The 20,732-nt window shown below is 43.9% G+C and overlaps 1 protein-coding gene across 2 annotated transcripts in view; it reads left to right on the forward strand.

The window, feature by feature from the left end:
- LNX2 (ligand of numb-protein X 2) overlaps nt 1-10,003 on the forward strand; it is a 56,024-nt gene extending 46,021 nt beyond the window's left edge. For both annotated transcript variants that reach the window (XM_080614427.1, XM_080614428.1), the window contains 4 exons: nt 706-883; nt 2,645-2,876; nt 4,681-4,839; nt 7,396-10,003. In XM_080614427.1, coding sequence (XP_080470553.1) covers nt 706-883; nt 2,645-2,876; nt 4,681-4,839; nt 7,396-7,531 — 705 coding nt within the window. In that variant the 3' untranslated portion in view covers nt 7,532-10,003. The remainder of the gene's footprint in view (nt 1-705; nt 884-2,644; nt 2,877-4,680; nt 4,840-7,395) is intronic.
- The last annotated feature ends 10,729 nt before the right edge of the window (nt 10,004-20,732 follow it).

Here is a 20,732-nt window from a genome sequence, read left to right on the forward strand (position 1 = left end):
GGTATTCAGGTCCTGCATGATGTCTGGAGTGGGACCAGAAGATGTGCAACAGCTTTTCTATGTTTTTCTGGATTAGCTGACTGCAGTGAAAGAAGCAAGTTTTCTTAGCTCATACAGTGGTAATTGTCTAAGTGGCTCATGTGTTATTGCTGCATGGGAGAGCTGTCATTCAAGGATGTTAATTTTCTTGTTGCTGCTATTGCTGGCTGCAACCAGTAAGGACTTTAAAATGGTCTCTCTTTGTCACCATGAAAACATATATATTTTCATTTCTCAGGAGCTTCTTCGTAGTTCTAGGCCATATTCTACTTATAAATGAGGTAATGCTGATCTTCACCGAGACATCAAAAGATTTGTTGCTGGTTTGTGTCTAATCTTTTGACCATGTGGTTTTGCAGAGCAGTCGTAGAATTTAGCTTATTCCAGTGTAGGATGCTGAGAGAAACTGGAGTGAGATTTTCAGTGTGGGCCTTCATAAACTTTCTGACTATATTTAAGTATTTACATGAATGGCTTGTTTTGGTTTGGTTTTTTTTTTTTTTTTTTCCCCCCTGACCTGGAGGAAATCCAGCCAAAGCTGATTTGCACTACGTAGTGCTTTTACACCATTTTGTTGAAGTCCCTAAGTATAGCATTGGGGTGTATTTAGTTGTGTTTTCTCTTTTTTCTTTAAGTTTAACAATGTTATTTATCCTTGTCAAACAGGATCTCTCCCAGTGCGTTACATGCCAAGAAAAGCACATTACTGTGAAAAAAGAGCCACATGAATCCCTGGGAATGACAGTGGCAGGAGGCAGAGGCAGCAAAAGTGGCGAACTGCCCATCTTCGTGACAAGCGTACAGCCTCACGGGTGCTTGGCACGAGACGGCAGGATTAAACGAGGTGGGGTCTGGCTTCCCTGTGGCATGGGTGGCCTCTGACTGCTTGTTGAATAATAGGGTCTCTGGAGTCAAGTGGTGTCAAAAAGTCGTCTCGCAGATGTAAGGAAGCATCCACAGATGGATGCTTTTCTTTATGTTTCAATAATGGAAATACAGTATTTAGTATCACACTTCCACCTTTTCTAGGAAAGGGATGTTTAGAGAATGATAGCAGGGGAAACGGATGAGACCAGGAAACGTCTGGTTAAATTCTTTAAAGCTGACAGTAATCCCCTGAGTGGAGGGTCTGGTATGATGCTTTGTACTGTATAGTCCATGCATCCTGGTTTTGTGTTTAATTGGGTGGGCTGGGCCCCGGTTCTGCCTGAAGAATCTCTGCTCCTCAGTATAATACCTAAACAGGATAGATGCTCTGATGACAGGCCGCAGCTCACCCATGCCAAGTTTACCCTGAGAGCTACGTCAGTGTTCATCTTGGTTCATGAGTGCTTTCTTATCCCCTGGGACAGCTTGGGTTTCCCAGTCTTCATGGGTGCTATAGCACCCGTCCTTGTTCCTCAGCTTTGCAGAAGGGAACCAGGAGGTGGAGGTTAGACTCAGTGTAGGTGAAGGCAGGCTTGCCTGTTTGACAGCAAAGGATTTGATGATTAAAACATACGGAAAACAAAGACTGCCTATGGGATCTCTGCAGTTCAGGGTTCACAGAATTACAGATTGGTTTAGGACAGAAATTTAGGAAAAGAATTTCACAGATTGCAAGTTTAAAAAGAACAGTGTGGGAGCATCCTTATATGCTTCTGAGAGAGGGAGATTTACACCCACTTACCAATGGGTATGCTCTTTCTATACTACTATGAAATACAAACTCTATAGAAGAATCACAATTGCTCTTGCATTGTATAACATTAAAGTAGTCATAGCAGCAACAAAAGTAATTTCAAGTTAAGCTGCACCTCAACTTTAGCTTTCCTTGGGAGGAAAAAAACTTTTCAAATATGAGTCTCGTTCCAGATGTGATCCAGGCATTTGCACTTCTGCTTTTATCAGTAGGCGAGGCATTGTGTGAAAGAGAAGACTGTCACTGTTTGGGCATTAAATAAAATCCTTGTTTTCATCCTGAGGCTTTTAAAAATATTCTGAAATAAAATAAAAATTGTGGTAGTTTTTTTAGTGGCTTTGACTTTTCCCAGATTATCTTTGTAGGGATGCTTTTTCTTTCTTCTAATGGACTGGGTTTTGTACCAGTCTTTCCACTAAGTTTTTGAATTCCTTTTTGTTCTTTTGAGTAACAGCTTAGAAAAACCAGAAGATCTAGAATACTCTGTGGAGCCTCACTTACCTACAGGAGTTGGTTACTTTGTGGTGCCTGTACTGTTCCTTCCAAAATTCTTCCTTTCTTTTAAAGTTAGGGTGGACCTAAGATCCACCACTGAAAGTCATTATGTAGTGGCACCTGCAGTAGCAGTTGCAGCTGAGATGATGAGGTGTTTAGGTAATTTCTATCTTAAATTTTCAGGGTGATATACCATAGAAATCACAGCATTTGATGTGTTATGTCGAAATAAATGATACTAATCCAACTTGGTAGTTCAGTACATTAATCTTTCAAACTGGCAGTGTAAGGTATTCACATTCCCAGGCTTTTAGTACAGAGTGCCTCAGCTCTGAAAAATACAGTATCAAATGAAACTCTGATGTGAGAAGTGCTGTTGGTGGGAAGGACTTGACTGATTGATGTGTTCTCACTTGCTCCTTTGAACAGGTGATGTGCTGCTGGACATCAACGGCATTGATTTGACTAATCTAAGTCACAGCGAGGCGGTGGCCATGCTGAAAGCTAGTGCTGCTTCTTCGGTAGTTGCCCTGAAAGCCCTGGAAGTCCAGATTGTAGAAGAACAGCCCCAGGCTAATGAAGAGCAATTGAGTACCATCAGTGAAAATGAATATGATGCCAGCTGGTCACCATCGTGGGTCATGTGGCTGGGACTTCCAAGGTACAGAATTAATTGATAAAGTAATTAGTTACCTGTTGTAAGTTAAGTCCAAGATACAAAGCATAGAACTTGTAAGTTGCAGCACATTTGCCTTTATTTCTGCGTGACTGACAGTCTCATAGAATCATAGACTGGTTTGGTTTGGAAGGGACCTTGAAGATCATCTAGTTCTAATCCCCCTGCCATGGGCAGGGACACCTTCCTACTCATTTGGCAGTGTGTTTACTAAGTGTACTATGAGCAGGAGCAATGTTTCTATAGGAAACTGAGAGATTAACAGACTGGGTTTATCCCTTCACTAACCTTAGTAACTACCCATGTGGATTCTTCTGATTGAACACAAGCAATCTTTTCTTGTTTAACCATAACTTTCTGTAGAATATCTAAACCCAAAGAGATTGTTAATAAAACCACAAAGTATATACCCATGTGTCTCTTTGCTTACGTTAATTTACAAGGCCAAGTGTATAACCTTAGGATGGATCAGACTTGTCATTCTGATGGACTCTTGACATGGGTCTCTTACAAATTCCCATGGTTTTTTTTTTTCAAGAACCCATTACCATCTCTGCCAAATACAAAATCTCTTCAAGATTCGCAATGAGCTCCCTCCCCTTCACTAATGTTCAGTCTGCAGGACATCACAATGTTTAATTTTTACTCTTCTATTTTTCACACTCTTGTGGCTACAGCTATAAGCTTATTCCAGCATTGCTTGTTATCCAGAAGAGCTCCCACTACAGCAAGGAGTGTAGTTGACTTCAGTCAAAGTGTACAGGTTAATTCCTCCTTCTCTGTGATAGAGTTACCAGGCTCAGTTCTGTAGTTGAAGTATAAAGCCACAATGAGAACCAGGCCTATTGGTAGCAGAATGCAGTTGAAGGTAAGAGAACCATGTATTTGCCCTCCAAAGATTTCACACTTTTTCTGAGTTTTGCTATCAATTAATTTCTCTTTCATTCAGATATTAATGAGTTACTTAATCTCAATAAACAGCTCAGTTTTGGTAAATGTACTTCCTTTCCATGCTTCAGCAGTGGCCTATTGCTTATATATTACAGATGCTCACGTGTGGCTCCTAAAGTTGTGCTATGCATTGTGCTGCTATTCTTTAGAGGAGTATTGTACTTCAGTAAAGAACTTGTCATCTTTTGTACCCAAAAGTTACTGTCTAGGATGTTTTGTTTCTAATTACAGTCATTGCCAACTTATTTGACAAGAATTAATTTTCACTGTGGGAGATAACATATACCAGTACAGTTGGTGAAGCATGAACTGCACTATTTACATTCTGTGTAATAAAATGGCTAAGCATTTATATTTCCCTTACTGGAGATGCATCAGTTCAGAGGTAGCAAAGATGATGCATGGATATTTAGATCATTACTTAAAGCAGAAAAAGCCTAAACTGACTAGGTGTGGAAGGAAAACACACTGCATTTTTGGCTTGTGACTAAACACATCAGGTATCCATTTTTCACCCACATTCTTGCCACCTGTGAAATCCCTGAAATGTCATTCTGTCAGATTACAGAATTAACTGTGTTGAAGTAATTATTCTAGCACTTCATTATTTCTTTTAAACCACTTTTATGTCTCAAGATTGCAGAGTTTTTTTGGTATTTGGTTTAAATATAGTGAAATTAGACTGGGAACAGAAGTCTCTAATCACCATTCCTCCCCTTCTCTTTCATGCTTGGCACAGTGGTAATGATGAGACAGCAGGTGCTGTGCCTACTACAGAAATATCTATATGTGCTATACATGGCTTTTTCTCTTGCTATCCTGTGCTTCCATTCCACAGCTGCCTCCATAGCTGCCATGATGTGGTACTGCGGCGGAGCAATTTAGGGAGCTGGGGTTTCAGCATCGTTGGTGGCTACGAAGAGAACCACACAAACCAGCCTTTCTTCATTAAAACCATTGTTCTTGGAACTCCTGCATACTTTGATGGAAGATTAAAGTAAGCTAAAATAATAGTAGTAGTAGTAATAATAATAATCAACACTTAAATAGCGATGTGGTGCTGCAATTAATTGCTTAAGGAAATACACTGCAGCATGTTGGGGTGGGGATCATCCAGCTCATTAGTGCTTGGCCTCTTCTTTAGGCCAAGAGACATTGCAAAATGTGTATGTGCAGAACTGGCTAGTTTGTAATGTTTTTTTCTTCCTAGAAAACAGCTAAAAAGTTAGAAATTCTATAAAGTGGGGAAAACTGCTTTATCCTTTTATATAGCCTTCTGAAGACACTGCTGGAAACTGATGCTGCTGCTTTAATGGAAGGGCAAGAAAGTAGATGAAAAAGACCTCTGAAAAGATCTTTAAGGAACCGAGTCCCCATGCCAGTACCCTGAGAGTCATTAGTTGGCAGGGAAGACAATCTAAAATGAGACATGTTCATGAGGCAAGTTCAGCAAATGCTCCTGAGCTGGTGGGAGCTGGAGCATCTGCTCCACGAGGAGAGGAGGTCTTCAAGGGCAGTTTACAGCCCCTTCCAGGACCTGCAAGGAGATGGTCAAGGAAACAGAGCCCAGACACTTCACAGTGCTATGGGACAAAAAGCAACAGTGGGCACATGTTGAACAAAAGCGATAGAGATTAGTTATAAGGAGAAACTATTTCCCCATGAGGGTGGTCAGGCAGTGGCACAAGTTACATGGCTTCTGCTCTTGGAGGTTCCTGAGACCAGAGTGAACAAAGCTCTGAGAGACCTGGTCAGGTCTCACAGCTGACCTTGCTTTGAGCAGAAGGTGGGACCATAGACTTCCTGAGGTCCCTCCTGACCTGAAAGATTATATGATTTTACTTACAAACTATATTTGAATGCAACCCCCAGGTCTAGTATTCATATATGCAACTTACCCTCTTGCAGGATGACCTACAATTCCTATTGTAGGATTGTATTCCTAAGATGTTCTCTTACTCATTTTTTTTTGTGAAGGTGGTAGTAAAGAATATGCAACTTGAAGTTTTATGGCATGATTTTTACACATAAATTTACTTACAAAGTAACTTAAGCAAAAAATGTACTTATGCCTAGAGCCTTGACAGTAATTGATTTTTCAGTTCAATGACTAAATAAATAAATGAAGAAATAGCTTGGCTGAATAGAAAATTACATTTCTTTTGCCAACTATGGAACAGTTTGGATTAATTTAAAGATCGCAGTTCAACCCAAAGTAAATAATATCAGATTGGGGACTTAATAACTAGGAGTCTTCACACAAATGGAAATTCAAGCATCATTCTTAAGAAGGGGGGAAGAGTGGCTGTGGTCACACTTATCCCCTTGTAAGGAATGGAAAAGATGCTCGTGTGATGTTTGAATGTTCTGAATCACTGAGAATATGGACTGAAAAATGGGCCATCAAAAAGGGAGAGCTCATTAGAGCCTGCACCATGAGTTATTGTGGGGCAGATCTTTTTGAAGCTGTTCTATTTTGTTTAAATTATCTAAATACTTTGTTAGGCTAGGGAGGAAAGAAGTAAATAACATCACAGTCCAATAGTTAGGATGGTTTTCTGACATGAAATGATGTGTCTGGTGTGGTTTTATAGAAGATGAAATCACTTCAGCAGAAAGGCTGGGTGAGTGAGACCCCACTAAGTGAACTATAGCATTGTGGTTTGGGTGAGGGGTACCTTCTTCTAGGCAGAGAAGGCCTTCTGAATGCACATTTGACTGGTGTTGGTCACACAGACTCTTCTTCCTCTGCTCTGCCTTAGTGGAGGGCACCAGGAAAGCATCGCTTTGCCATCCATTTTGGTGCTGCCAATAGCTGGGAGGATCACTTTCTGGAGGAGTCCTATGTGATCTCTAGGGGTGTGTTTCACTGCTCTGGTGGGTGCCATGCACCCAAGTCGCAGAAGGGAGATGCTTGGAGATGGGGCATGCTCAGTATAGGAAGGTGGTTTTTTTAAGTTTCTCTTGAGCTTGTAACAACTGGAACTTGACCCTTTGAGGTTAATTTTCTGAAGGCTGACAAACAGCATCCTCCCAAGTTCCTGCTCACTGCTTCAAAACACAGAGATGCTACAGCTGCTCAGTTGAACCATCTGCTGAGGGCGGTTTCAAGCCAAATGGTTATGTTTGACAAAATTGTAAGCCCCTGAAAACAAGGTTTTCAGTTGGTAACCATAAGTATCTTTAGTTACACCTCCTACAGTGAAGGCATGCTTGGTGTAAATGTGTTATAATCCACACAAACAAACAGAAATGGTTCTGTCATGCACATGCTATCTCATCTTCTCTTGACTCCGTTAGATCTTTCTGAATCTCTCTTTTCATGTTTCCATACGGGTTAGCTCTTAATGCAGAACTGTCTTTTTATTAGAATTGAAGTGTGGTGATTCGGGAATTTCCCAGATGAGTCTCAGTAGTAAAACAGACTTAAAATTGAACCTCTTCGGGTTCCAGCCGATGCAAAACCATCACCCCAGCAATGAAGTGTTTGTTGGTGTGTACTAGTTACTGCAGAGCAGTAGTCATCATTTGGTTTTCTTCTTGTGTTTTTTAGGTGTGGTGATATGATTGTTGCTGTAAATGGACTATCCACAGTCGGAATGAGCCATTCTGCACTTGTTCCCATGCTGAAGGAGCAGAGGAACAAAGTAACTTTAACCGTGATTTGTTGGCCTGGAAGCCTCATCTAGAGTTGCGAATTGCTTCGGTTCAAGCAGCATCTTTTTCTAGATAGCTGGCACAAAAATCTCCTCTATCTTCTTTTTCCCTATTGATACAGCTGGTTATAAGCAGGGCCAAAACTGCTGTATTTTCCTTTTTTTTTACAGGCCTCTCAGACTTACTCTGCATATCTTTCCATCCTGAAATAGCCATTTCTGTTTGCTATATATCTACTGCTGACGCAAATGCAAATATACATGAGCCCACAGAGAAACTCCCACTCTGATACGGCTGCCATTGAGCTTTCCCCATCAGGCTTGTAAAATTAGCAGAAGAACTTAGTGGTTCTTTGGGTTTCTCTGCACATTCCTCAAGTTATATGTGGTATATAAACGTAATAGCCATGTGCCCATTCTTCCCTGCAAAAAGAACGTGTCAGTACCAGAATGACGCATCTGTCTGCTGCTATGAATCAAAATCTGTTTCCAAAGGTACGTCTCTTTATTGCTTTTCCAGTTTTGATTCAGTATTTCAGACTGATTCATGCAATCCATCTTACTCACCAGAAATTACTTGGTCCCCCAGATTTTTCATGCAGGGCATCAGTGTTCATAGAAAAGTAGGACAAAAGCCTGATATTACTGGAATTTTTATAAAGTGCAATAATTGGACTCTTTGTTAGGAAACTTTAATATATTACAGAGTTTGTATCCTATAGTGACAAGAAATATGGAAGTAATTACTGTTGCAGCGCTGGCAAGAATACACGTGCCCGAGGTCGCCTTTGAGTGAGTGGCTTGCAGTATTAGACTTGACTTTACAAATGAATGTTTTGCTATGTCAGAGAATTTTGATGAACATTTTTACAAAGATCATTTTTACTGTTTGTATTATAGTCGTCAACTCCCTTTGTTCACGTGGCTTGTACTTTCTAAACGAGAGAATTATTTCCAGGGAAAAGGCAAGCTATTAAGAAACCATACACTATGGTTTACAAGTGGGCAGGCTAAAAGGAAGGCTCTTTGAATTCAAGTCCAAGTGCAAAGCAAGCTGCAAAGTTCACGCTTATTCTGTCACCTCCTTGGCAAATGTGCAAATGCCTTGATACCGAATGCTGGAACCATCTCTCTTACATTTCAGGATATTATTTTACTTTCCTTTGGAGAGCACCTGCTATTAAGTTGTCAGTAGAGTAATACTGTTTCTCTTGGATTGTATTTAGTATTTTTACAAGCCAAGCTGTAACTTCTAGACTTTGCCTTTCCATGATATTTGTAAGCTAAGCACCCATTTGTTTAAGAAAAGAGGGGTGGAGCACAGAAAGAAATGTGCTGACCTGGAGCTAACCCTGTGTGTTGTCAGTGTTCTGCATATTTGAAAAAGAGCTTCATTTATAAAGCAGGTTCCCAACCTGAACTGATTTTATGAATGACCTCTGTATTGTAGTATTCATTACCAGAGAATGTATTTGAGAATCACAGCATATTTCAATTGTGAAGCATGAACTTTATTTTCCAACTTAGCTGGTATAATATCAGGGCATATTATCGCATGTCATTAATCCCAGTAGCTTTGTTTTCAAAAGAAATAAAGTTACTCTTTTGCAAAAAAAAAAAAAGAAAAAACCCCAAATCTCATATGAATGAAGTGGTTTTATTTCTCTCTGTAATGTATCAGTTTCATTTCATAACATTAAAACTAAAGAATGTCCTCTGCAGTATATTACTATACTGAGAATCTTTGTTTCTGAAGCAAACACCAAACTTCTTTGATACTCTAATTGGTTTGAGAATCAGTTTCCTCCCGTCCCCAGGTGCTGTTTAACTGTATGCTTTGCTCTTAATGCAGATTTTTTTTTTGGTAAATTACGTCTTAGTGTAGAGCGTAGGGAAGATTTTGACATATGTACTAGATTTAATGTTTGTTTGGGATTTTTTTAATTATTATTTTTAAAATGACACTTTTCATTCAAAACCCTGCAAAACTCAGATTTTTAGATCTTTTTTTTTCTCTCTTTTATATGTGTATGTAAGAAAAGCATGGGTTAGCTTAAACTGTGCGTTTTGTTTCTGTGAGCTGTAGCCTTTGATCAGAATGTCTAGCGAGAAAACATTTCTGAATTAATTCCCTTCCTGAATCATTTTCCCCTCTTTCTCTTGTAGCTGCATAGTTGGGTTTGGTTTTCTGTGCCTTCTGTTTTAAATTATTTCAAGGTTATTTTTCTTTCCAGATATTGCATTCTAATTGTATGGTATTAATGAAGGATGAGTGAAAATAAAAGTTCATTCTACTCATTGTAGTAACTCAAACTATTGTCTCTTTGCAAAAGATATCAGACTGGGTTTAAAGGTATTTTTATTTCTTGCTGTGATTTAGGTATTTTTATTTCTTGCTGTGATTTATCATACATTACAGTTAGTGAATGTACCAAAAGAGTCTGAGGACATGCTCATGCCAGCAGGGTAACGTACCAGCTGTTTAACCAGTAATTCCATGCTGAAGAGTGTTTCTAAAGCAGAGGCGAGATGCGTGCCTTATGGTGCATTGCCACAAGCAGCGTTTCCTTTCCCCCTCAGCACCAGCTGGTACCTATCAGCTGGAGGATGTTTTCACAGCTCAGATTTGATGCAAGGAGACAGTCTTGATGGAAACATCAGTTTTACAGCTGGAACTTGAGCCTCCTGGCAATCAGTTCCCTTCTCTGTCTCCTGCAGGCAAGTATGCTCTATCTTTAGATGTCTGTGAAGCTGGAATGTGTCTAAAAGCAATTTCTTCATGATTAGTAGTAAAGCTGCCCAGAACCTGGATTCTTATTCCTTGCAGCAGTTAGTAAGTTATGAATAGATGAGTTCCTTTCAGACAAAACCATGCCTATGTACAGAAGCACAGAAGAAACTGGCCACGTCTGCCAGTAGGCTATTAGCTCTTCTTGTAAGGTGAAAGCCAGATGATCAGTTTGGATTTACAGACAGATTAATTTATTCATTGTTGCAGCTGAAGGTGCACAGAGCAGTTGTGTGAGGTGGTGGACCGAGTCATCTGTGTGCTGGAGCTTCGTAGAAGGAACACCTTCCCCAGACAAGCTTAGGCATCCTCAGTGAAGAATGTAAAACAGTTCATTCTGCTTCACAGCATGCCAGTGAAGTGAAATCTGAAGACTTTTAATTTGCTGCTCTAAACTTCCTATTTAGAGTAGGTAACAACAGAGAGGAAAATTTAGCATGATGAAAGAATTACAAATCCATTTATTTTTAAGTGTCCTAATAGATCTGGGGTGGGTATAGTGAAAATCTAAGCCTGGTTCTCAGATACAGTGTGACCCAGATAATACCAGAAGCAAGGCAAGTTCATTTTAGAGAGACTTAACCATTTATTTCTGAGGTAATTTTAATACATTGTGAACTAAATTAGGAGATCCCGATGAGTTAAAAGAATGAGTATGCCAGGCAGGGCAGCATGTCTGATGTTACATGTCTTGATAATACAGGGACCAAAATATAACACCAAGGAAGGTCAGTGAATCAGTGAACATCCTTGTCCCAGTTGTTTCAGGCACCTTCTAGGCAAGCTTGTTTACCTAAAAAGTGAATCTCCCCCAACACATAGAAAAAGGAGAGACAGAAAATGATTTGCAGTGACCTCATCACACCTGCCATAAATCTGTCCAGCTAGTGAAGAACAATTCTTAGATTACTTGTTGCCCAGAGAGTGGAGAAAGCCTCCATCTGGGACAATTAAAATAACTTTATATAGGTAAGAAAGCTTAATATTAGGTAAATGTTGATGATGACCTCTTTGTTGCCATATCATGTGGTGGATGGGTCCCATGAATATTAGCAGTGCAATATGGATGCAATGCCCATGTCAGTGATGCATTGATATGATGGTAATGAACTCCTTTCTGTAGGGTGATGTCAGCAACCCTCAGAAATCACAGAGGCCTGAGAGTCCAGCCAAAGGAGCCCGCTCAGCATCAGCAGTGACATTCACTGCGCCTGAAGCTGTTTTAGAAGGAAAAGGAATGTGTTTGTGTTTGGGGGTTGTTTTTGTTCTTAAACTCTGCTGATAAAGGCTGGCTGAAGGAGTCTGTGCGTTGCAAGCACAGCCAGCCGCAAACAGCGTGCTCCTCAGCAGGAGCAGCCAAGTTTGTTTTGCCGAAGGAGGTATGAGAGCAAACTGTTCCCGTTGCAGGAGGACATGAAGATGGAAGAGAGAAAAGAGGAGAGCCTCTTCTGTGACTCCTAGAGGCAAATATCACATCTAGGAGGGGTTACCCCTCTTCACCCTCCTTCCCAAGTAGTAGTACCTACCGTAAAACACCTCAACTCCCTTCCTGAACCTTTCCTGCCCTGCTTTAGCCACAGTGAGACCGTGGCTTGGATTTAAAGAGAAGAGGCAGTGGCATTGTGGCCGCTTTGCATCCTGCAGCAGCCTGCCATGGTCTTAAACACCAGCTTTGGCTTCATGGGAATCAGAGGTTGTGGTCTCAGAAGTGACTCAGTCTTGGGTGTCTTGCAGAACAACCATCCCCATCTCTTCAGCTGTAGCTGCACCCATTCATGTCAACACATCAGGAGCACTCACTAACTCTGGTTTCAGAGCTAGGCTTGCCTAATGCTGTGGATCCATAGCCCACAGGATAACCTCTGCTGTGTAGGGGTTTCATCCAGCAGCTCTGCTTTACCCCCGAAGCATAGTGTATGGTGGTGCAAAACCACCAGACAGCAAGACCTAAAATGCCTTTCTTTTGCTCATAAACCATGCAGGTATTGAACCTCAGCCAGCCCCAGACTGTCCCACAGACCATTTCTCAGTGAGCAGCTGCACTAAAGGCAAACGAACTGGGTCTGTAGTTTGGCCCCAGCTTTGTATGGTGATGAATGAAGTACACAATTAAGGAGCCCATTTGATATTTTGATCTGGGACAAATCAAAGGGCTGGTGGCTTTGCTCCCAGGTTTTGCTATAAAGCGATTGTGGAAAGCTACTGAAGAGAAGCATTTTAATCAGATTAGGATGGATAAAGAGTATAACCCCTTGGTTATACAATTGCGCTTTCTAATCATATTAAACTTTCATACTGGCATCAGTGCCATATTGGAACAACAATCGCAAAAAGCTACAAGCATAAAATATTACAGATCCTTAAACATATTACGAAATGTCATCCACTGAGGTTAAAAAATGTTATCATGTTTGGTGTGCCAGCTAAAAAAAACCAGACTGAACTGGGAGCCCGGAGTCCTGTGTACATGTGCAGATTAAATGCAGCACAGCAGAGGCAAGGCTTGACCTTTCTGTTTCTTACATTTTTATTCATTAAATTGCTTCCCCAACAGCGACTTCTACCACTCCTATTACCCACCTTAGTCCTCACCCACCAGCATGCTAAGAACACTCAGCTCTTTTTGCAATCAATTAAAGGGTCCCTCGTTGTGGGACGCAGCAAGAGGTGGCTCCTCTTTACTGGTGAAGCAGGCCCAGATAGAAACAGCTTCAGCTCTCACCCCTCTGCTGCTGCAGCCACTGCTCACCATCCATCAGTGCTAAAGGAAAGGGGCTGTTTATGCACATCAAATGCCTGATTTAAGTGAGCTGGTCTTGTGGCATCCATGTCTCCACTGATCTGAGTTCCCTCAGTGAGTCAGGCTTGCAAGTACAAAGGATCCCACTTGGGCATGGTGGCCTTGCACTTCCAGCAGCAGCAGGTCCTGCTGGTGTGCTTCAGAGCTGCGGCAGCTTTGGATCGCAGCAGGGATCACGGCTGGCCCTCCTTGAGCGAAACAGACAAGCAGTAACTCAGACACAAAGGTTTTCCTTTCTCCCCCCTCTAGCTCTTCCCACAGACATGCCAGAGGTGTTATGTCCATCCTGTTTTGGTTGAATAGAGTTGAAGTAGCAAAGACCCTTCTGGCTGTGAGCATGGCTGGCAGCTTGTCACGGGGTCATGTCCATGGGGGCAAGTTGGGACAGGCCAGGAGCCTCCATGCTGCTGCAGCCCTCATCCTGCCCAGGGGCCCTGGGTCAGCCGTCCAGCTGTAGGAGGTTGTCCTCTGCCCTTGGGGTGGAATTTTATTCAGCTGCACATTCTGCCCTCAGAGCCTTTCTCACCCTTAAACAGCATTTATCCTTAGATTTTAGTTCCCAAGCTTTCCATTACTTTTTCTGGCCTTTCTGCGTGTTCTCTGTCCAACATCCTACTGCAGTGATGCCCCTATCCCCCCTTAAGTGCTGCTTTTCTCAAGGCAGCTTCCAGTCGCTAATGCTTCTTCCAGGCTCTGTATCTCTCTGCTGTAGCATCCTCTAACCCGCAGTCTGTGACATGGGGAGGCGTAAGGGGTGCTTTGAGTTTTCCACTGTTGCCAGCACCGTTGGCACCCGGGGTGCAGCCTGACACTGGAATAGCTGCTGGGTTTGCGGCTCCGCACTGCAGGAAGCATCACAGTGTTCCAGAGAGGTCCCTCACTTCGGGTGCCCACCCAGCACCCCACAGACTGGCAGCCCCAGGGTGATGGGAGAGAACTGCTCTCTAACAGCCTGGGAAGTTTGGCTCTTTGTGATTGACACACTGGTAATTATGCACCTTATGAAGATATGCGATGTAATCAGACCCTTCTAAAAATGCCTTGGATTAAAAGCTTTTCCTGGGTCTTTAGGCGATGGGCCTGCAATTACAGAAAATGAACTGCATTTTAGCTTCCCTCTGAAATTAATAACAGTGGTTCTCCAGTTGACTCCGAGAGTAGTTAATGGAACAAACTGGATGCTCACTACAATATGGGTTTTAAAGCTATTTGAGAGAGATTCTGTGTTTCAAATAGGAAAATAATTCACACGATGCAAAACCATTTTGTTCACATCTTTGGGAAATAATGGCTCTGTGTAACTTTGAGACGTAACTGTTTATCAATAATGATTTCAATGTGCTGTTCCATCCCTCGCTGCAGCTGGGGAAGGAATGACCTGCGGAGAACTTTGGAAAAGGAAACACAAGCCCAGGAACTAATGGCGCAGAACTGAGCTCCAGCCTGGCCTGAGCAGCATGAATGGGTTTTACTATGAATGCTGAAATACAGATTGGTGTGAGTTCATGCAGGGCAGAGCAGCGAATACATCAAGACTTGTTGAATTTCAGCTGCTCAATCTCCAACTCGTCTCAGCTGAACTCAAGCTGTGGTAATCAGTGAAGTTTGGAGTGCTGCTGGTGGGTTGCAGCCAGGCTCAGACCATTCTTCCTGTGGTGTACCACAGGGCTGCCCTCTTTCTGCACCATCAGCACTGTGTGCCCCCAGCCCTGGCTGCTCCTTCAGTGCAACTGTTCACCTGAGAAACATTCCAACACCTTTGGTCCCCAGTCAGCAGGTTCACTCTCACAGCATCGTGAGTAGCTGCTCAGCTTTCGCAGGCACTGTTCATCTCCTGCAACCAGGAAGCCTTTGCTTGCACTGGCCATTGGAGAGGTGATCACCATTCACTTGTGCTGCAGCCGCTGCGTTCCAGCACTGGTGAGTTTGGAAACCTGTGACCCTGTCCCTTACTCCTCTATAGACACTATCTCAGTGTCCAGATTTTTATCTCTCATACAGTGAACACCTTTGTGCTGTGAAGCTGAAGCACAGCAAGTGCTGAGTGCCATGAGGGGCAAGAAGAGCCCTGAGCACACCCACCTCCTCCCCTTGGGCTGTCCTTCCCAGGGTGCATGGCTGGTCCTTGCTTCCACACACTATGTGCTGCCAGGGGCTGTTCATGTGCATGAACCAAGCAAAGTGCAAGGTCCTACACCTGGGTCAGAGCAATCCCAGGCACAGCTACAGGTTGAGCAGAGAAGAGATTCAGAGCAGCCCTGCAGAGAAGGACTTGGCGGTGTTGGTTGATGAGAAAATGAACATGAGCTGGCTTCAGTGTGCGCTCGCAGCCCAGAAAGCCAACCGTATCCTGGGCTGCATCAAGAGGAGTGTGACCAGCAGGTTGAGGGAGGTGATCCTGCCCCTCTACTCTGCTCTTGTGAGACCTCACTTGGAGTATTGTGTGCAGTTCTGGTGTCCTCAACATAAAAAGGACATGGAACTGTTGGAACAAGTCCAGAGGAGGGCCACGAGGATGATCAGGGGACTGGAGCACCTCCCGTATGAAGATAGGCTGAGAAAGTTGGGGCTTTTCTGCCTGGAGAAGAGAAGGCTGCGTGGAGACCTCATAGCAGCCTTCCAGTATCTGAAGGGGGCCTACAAGGATGCTGGGGAGAGACTATTCATCAGGGACTGTAGTGACAGGACAAGGGTAACAGGTTCAAACTTAAACAGGGGAAGTTTAGATTGGATATAAGGAAGAAATTCTTTACTGAGAGGGTGGTGAGGCACTGGAATGGGTTGCCCCGTGTTGTGAATGCTCCATCCTTGGTGGTGTTCAAGGCCAGGTTGGATGAGGCCTTTGGTGACATGGTTTAGTGTGGGGTGTCCCTGCCCATGGCAGGGGGTTTGGAACTAGATGATCTTAAGGTCCTTTCCAACCCTAACTAGTCTATGATTCTATGTGACAGTATTGCCAGCATCATCTGGGCAAGTGTTAGTACCTTCCTGGACATCAAAACCAGTTGTGTTTTCAAGGCTTATCTCTGTACTTCACAACGAGCTTCTTGAATGAAACATCTGCTCTTTTTTTTCCTCTCAGAAGCATCTGCCAGAAATCCAGTGGGACATCAATCATGGAGAAATATTTGTCATCAGCTGAGTCTCCTGGGACTCACAGGAAAATACTCCCTCAGTTAATAGCCATGTATGTGAACCTGCACTGCAGTAGCCTCCTCAGGTACCTTCTCAGAGGCTGGGTGGCATTTTTATGACTTACATATTATGTATAACACATATAATTACCATATAACTAACTATAACTCCCTATATGTTATAGATAAAAAGTTCACAGTATCACAGTATCACAGTATGTTAGAGATTGGAAGGGACCTCAAAAGATCATCTAGTCCAATCCCCCTGCCAGAGCAGGAACACCTAGATAAGGTTACACAGGAATGTGTCCAGGCAGGTTTTGAATGTCTCCAGAGAAGGAGACTCCACAACCTCCCTGGGCAGCCTGTTCCAGTGTTCTGTCACCCTCACTGAGAAGAAGTTTCTTCTCAAGTTTAAGTGGAACTTCTTGTGTTCCAGTTTATACCCATTACCCCTTGTCCTATCATTGTTTGCCATTGAGAAGAGCCTGGCTCCATCCTCGTGACACTCACCCTTTATATATTTATATACACTAATAAGGTCCCCCTGCAGTCTCCTCTTCTCCAAACTATAGAGACAAAGCTCCCTCAGCCTTTCCTCATAAGGGAGATGCTCCACTCCCTTAATCATCTTAGTTGCCCTGCGCTGGACTCTCTCCAGCAGGTCCCTGTCCTTCTTGAACTGAGGGGACCAGAACTGGACACAATATTCCAGATGCGGTCTCACCAGGGCAGAGTAGAGGGGAAGGAGGACCTCTCTCGACCTACTGACCACCCCCCTTCTAATACACCCCAGGATGCCATTGGCCTTCTTGGCCACAAGGGCACAGTGTTGGCTCATGGTCATCCTGCCATCCACTAGGACCCCCAGGTCCCTCTCCCCTACACTACTCTCTAACAGGTCGTTCCCCAACCTATATTGGAACCTGGGGTTGTTCCTGCCCAGATGCAGGACTCTACACTTTCCCTTGTTATATTTCATCAAGTTACTCCCTGCCCAACTCTCCAGCCTGTCCAGGTCTCGCTGGATGGCAGCACAACCTTCTGGCGTGTCAGCCACTCCTCCCAGCTTAGTGTCATCAGCAAACTTGCTGACGGTACACTCAATTCCCTCATCTAAATCATTGATGAATATATTAAATAATACTGGTCCCAATACTGACCCTTGAGGCACTCCACTAGATACAGGCCTCCAACTAGACTCCGCCCCATAGACTACAACTCTCTGGCTTCTGTCCTTCAGCCAGTTTGCAGTCCATCTCACTACCTGATCATCCAGACCACACTTCCTCAGTTTAGCTATGAGGATGCTGTGGGAGACTGTGTCAAATGCTTTGCTGAAGTCAAGGTAGACCACATCCACCGCTCTGCCATCATCCATCCACAATGTTATTTCCTCATAAAAGGCTATGAGGTTGGTCAAGCATGACTTCCCCTTGGTAAAGCCATGTTGACTGCCCCTCATAACCCTCTTATCCTTGACATGCCTTAAGATGGCACCAAGGATAAGGTGTTCCATCACTTTCCCAGGGATGGAGGTGAGGCTGACCGGTCTATAGTTACCCGGGTCCTCCTTCTTGCCCTTTTTGAAGACTGAGTTATAGATAATTACCTAAAAGTCTGCAGCCTTCTGGGTGGCCCAGTGTGGGCAAGACTGAATGTCACTTGTTTGTTCTCCTTCCACACCCACCACTCCTCAAGGCACAGCTCTGCTTCCTTACACAGCTGTAAATCAGTTTTAGTGAGGTTAAAAAACCCAACCCACACTCATTTTTCTTTTGCTTCCTTCTCTTCTAATTCATCTTCCCCTCACTATTTATATAGTCTACCTTTACCGAAGTACCTGGCAAGGTACTGGCCCCACCACCCTGGCCCAGAGCTGCTGCTGCAGGCTATAGCCTGGACAGGCTCATCCCCAGGGCAGGCTTTGAAGGCACCCAGGAGCTATGCTTCTGTCTACATTGATTTCATTTTATTTCTGTGTCTTGTTAATTTTGTTGGCAAGGCAGTTATGGGGAGGGATTTCTTATCAGGAGAGGAATCAGTCAAGAAGCACCACAGAAACGTCTTTTGGCAGGTGGATGCTGCACACCACGAGGCAGAGAAAAGCTTGCCCCAATCTAATTAAGTCCAATGCATTTGTCTGCTTTTAGGAAACCCTTTGTTTATTGCTAAATTGGATCATTCTATTAACAAAGAGATCAGCTATGTCCAGGTCTTTGTGTGTGTTATGGTCTCATGGGCTACATGACTACGCTACACATGGACCGTCAACAAGAGGTCTGTAATGGTTTGACTTTGCCTTAGTTTGTGCTCTGCTAGCACAAGAAGCCACAGCTCCTCAGCTGCTGCTGTTGATCATGGCTGGAGCATTCAAGTACCTGTTCTTTGAAATACAGTTAAACCAAAACCTTGCTCCCTAAACAAACTCCTCTGTGCAGAGCCCCAGAGCCATGGTTTCCTCCCAGGGACTCCATGTAAAGTCAACCGGAGTGAATACGATGTGAGGCTCGGTTAGTAATGTACAAATGAACAGCCAGTGGTCGTCTGTCTTGGTTTAGGGTAACTATTTTATCAGCCGTATCCTGCAGACTCTGTGTTTCTCTCCCACTCTTTCCCATTCTCAGTGAAGAGTAAGGAGCTGCTCATCTGGGCTTGAGAGTGTCTTTTTGCACATCATACGTGTTGCGATGCTGAAATGACAAAGCTATTGCCTGCATCATGAGGGTGGGAAGCTGAGGACAGCGATGCATCTTTGCGATGCAAATTTCCCCTTCCTTCAGCATGATTTTTCATTGTCAGACGCATAAAAGCTAACCAGGGAGCAGGGAACAAACCTGGCATGTTGTGACAGGCACCTGCAAGCAGCAGATAAACTGCGCCGTTTCCAGCTTCAGCCAGGTGTGTCTGACTGCCACTCACGGAAGCTTTGAACATCGGATATTTTAATTATAAACTCTCAGTCAAGTCAATGTATTTCTCAGTGCAGGAGCAGCAACAGGCGGAAAGGATCTTCTCGAAATCCAGCATGCGCAGCGACAGCCCCAGAATTGTAAAGTGGGACAAGCACAGCTTTAAATAATGGTTTAAAACTCATATATGCAAACCAGGAACAACAAAATAGACCTTTGGGGACAATGCAGGTAAGCTTCAGCCCGAGTTTGGAAATGAACATCAGCTTTAGAAGTCTGGAAGGACTCCATGGTACGTGACTAGGTTACACTTTCACACTTTGAGCTAAAACACAGCTGTAGCTGTGCAACCTTTGTGCTACCCAGCACCTTCACGATGGAGGAGAATTTCACCAGGCAGGCAGGCAGGCATCTCTCCCACCGACAGTCTGGATGTGAGGTGTGAGATAGAGATGCTCTGCCCAAGCACAGATATCTGTCATGTTGATACCTAATGTTTATACCAGGGAGCATGGGCTCCCGGTCTCCTATTAAGGAGATCTAGGTCTCCTATTAAGAGAGAAATTGGCACTTTCGGGGGCTGTTCATCTCATCCTAATGTAGTTGTCTAAAATAAATCAGATGACTCACACTGTGGGCACAGCTTTTTTTCTCCTGTCTTGAAAGGGAGCAGCTGAGGTACCAGTTTTCACCGAGTAGTGTCTAAAGGCAGGTGAGATGAATCCTACCATAGACAGGAGGAGGAGTTTCACAAATAAGACAGATATAAAGCCCCTGAGAGACATTGGTTTTGAGAGCAGACAAGAAAATGTAGCTAGAGACTTCAGCTTCCCTCCTGGGATGCAGCGGCATCAGACAACATTGAGCACACATGGTAAATCACCCAAAGGAGGCCCAAGGGGTGAGGTACTCAGAGAGGTCCATGCCAGGGGAGCTATCACCTCCAGCCACCTCCTTAAGGTGCTCCTGGTTGGAAATGGTTCATCTCAGACAAAACCCAGCCCAGAACTTCTGGTCTGGGAGCTGTCAGGGAAACGTGACCACACTACAACATTGGTAACTCAGGAATGAGCCACCCCCTGCCACTGCCTGTGTTCTTGCTGGCTGCTTCCAGCGAATCCTATCTTGGAAATACTCCCAAGCTGTGGACATGGTCCTGGGCAACTGGCTGTGGGTGGCCCTGCTTGAGCAGGGAGTTGGACCAAACAGCCTCCATTGGTCCCTCCTCACCTCAATCCCTCTGTGATTCTGTGAAACCTAAAAATAATGTACAAATGGTACAGAAACAAAGACTCTTCTCAACGAAGCCTTTCTGAAAGGTGACCCTGGGATTTTATGAAACGGCAAATTGCAGAAGTACTTTCATCACTCAGGAGCACTTTCTCTTTGAAGCTTCATCAAAACACCCCACTCTGGTGGAAGCATTCTTGTTGTTCTGCTCACCAAGTGCTTTCCAGCAGAAAGGGAGTGCACACAGAGTCAATCCCCTTCCACCTGGCTGGGCAACACCAACACCATTCACCAGTGAAGCACCACCAGGGCATCCTCGCCCAGAGCAAAGCCCATCTCCCTCCTGGCCTGCCCTTGCTCCCCTGCCCCA

The sequence above is a fragment of the Psittacula echo genome (assembly GCF_963264785.1).
Source record: "Psittacula echo genome assembly, chromosome: 3".
NCBI classification, from domain to species: Eukaryota; Metazoa; Chordata; class Aves; order Psittaciformes; family Psittacidae; genus Psittacula; species Psittacula echo.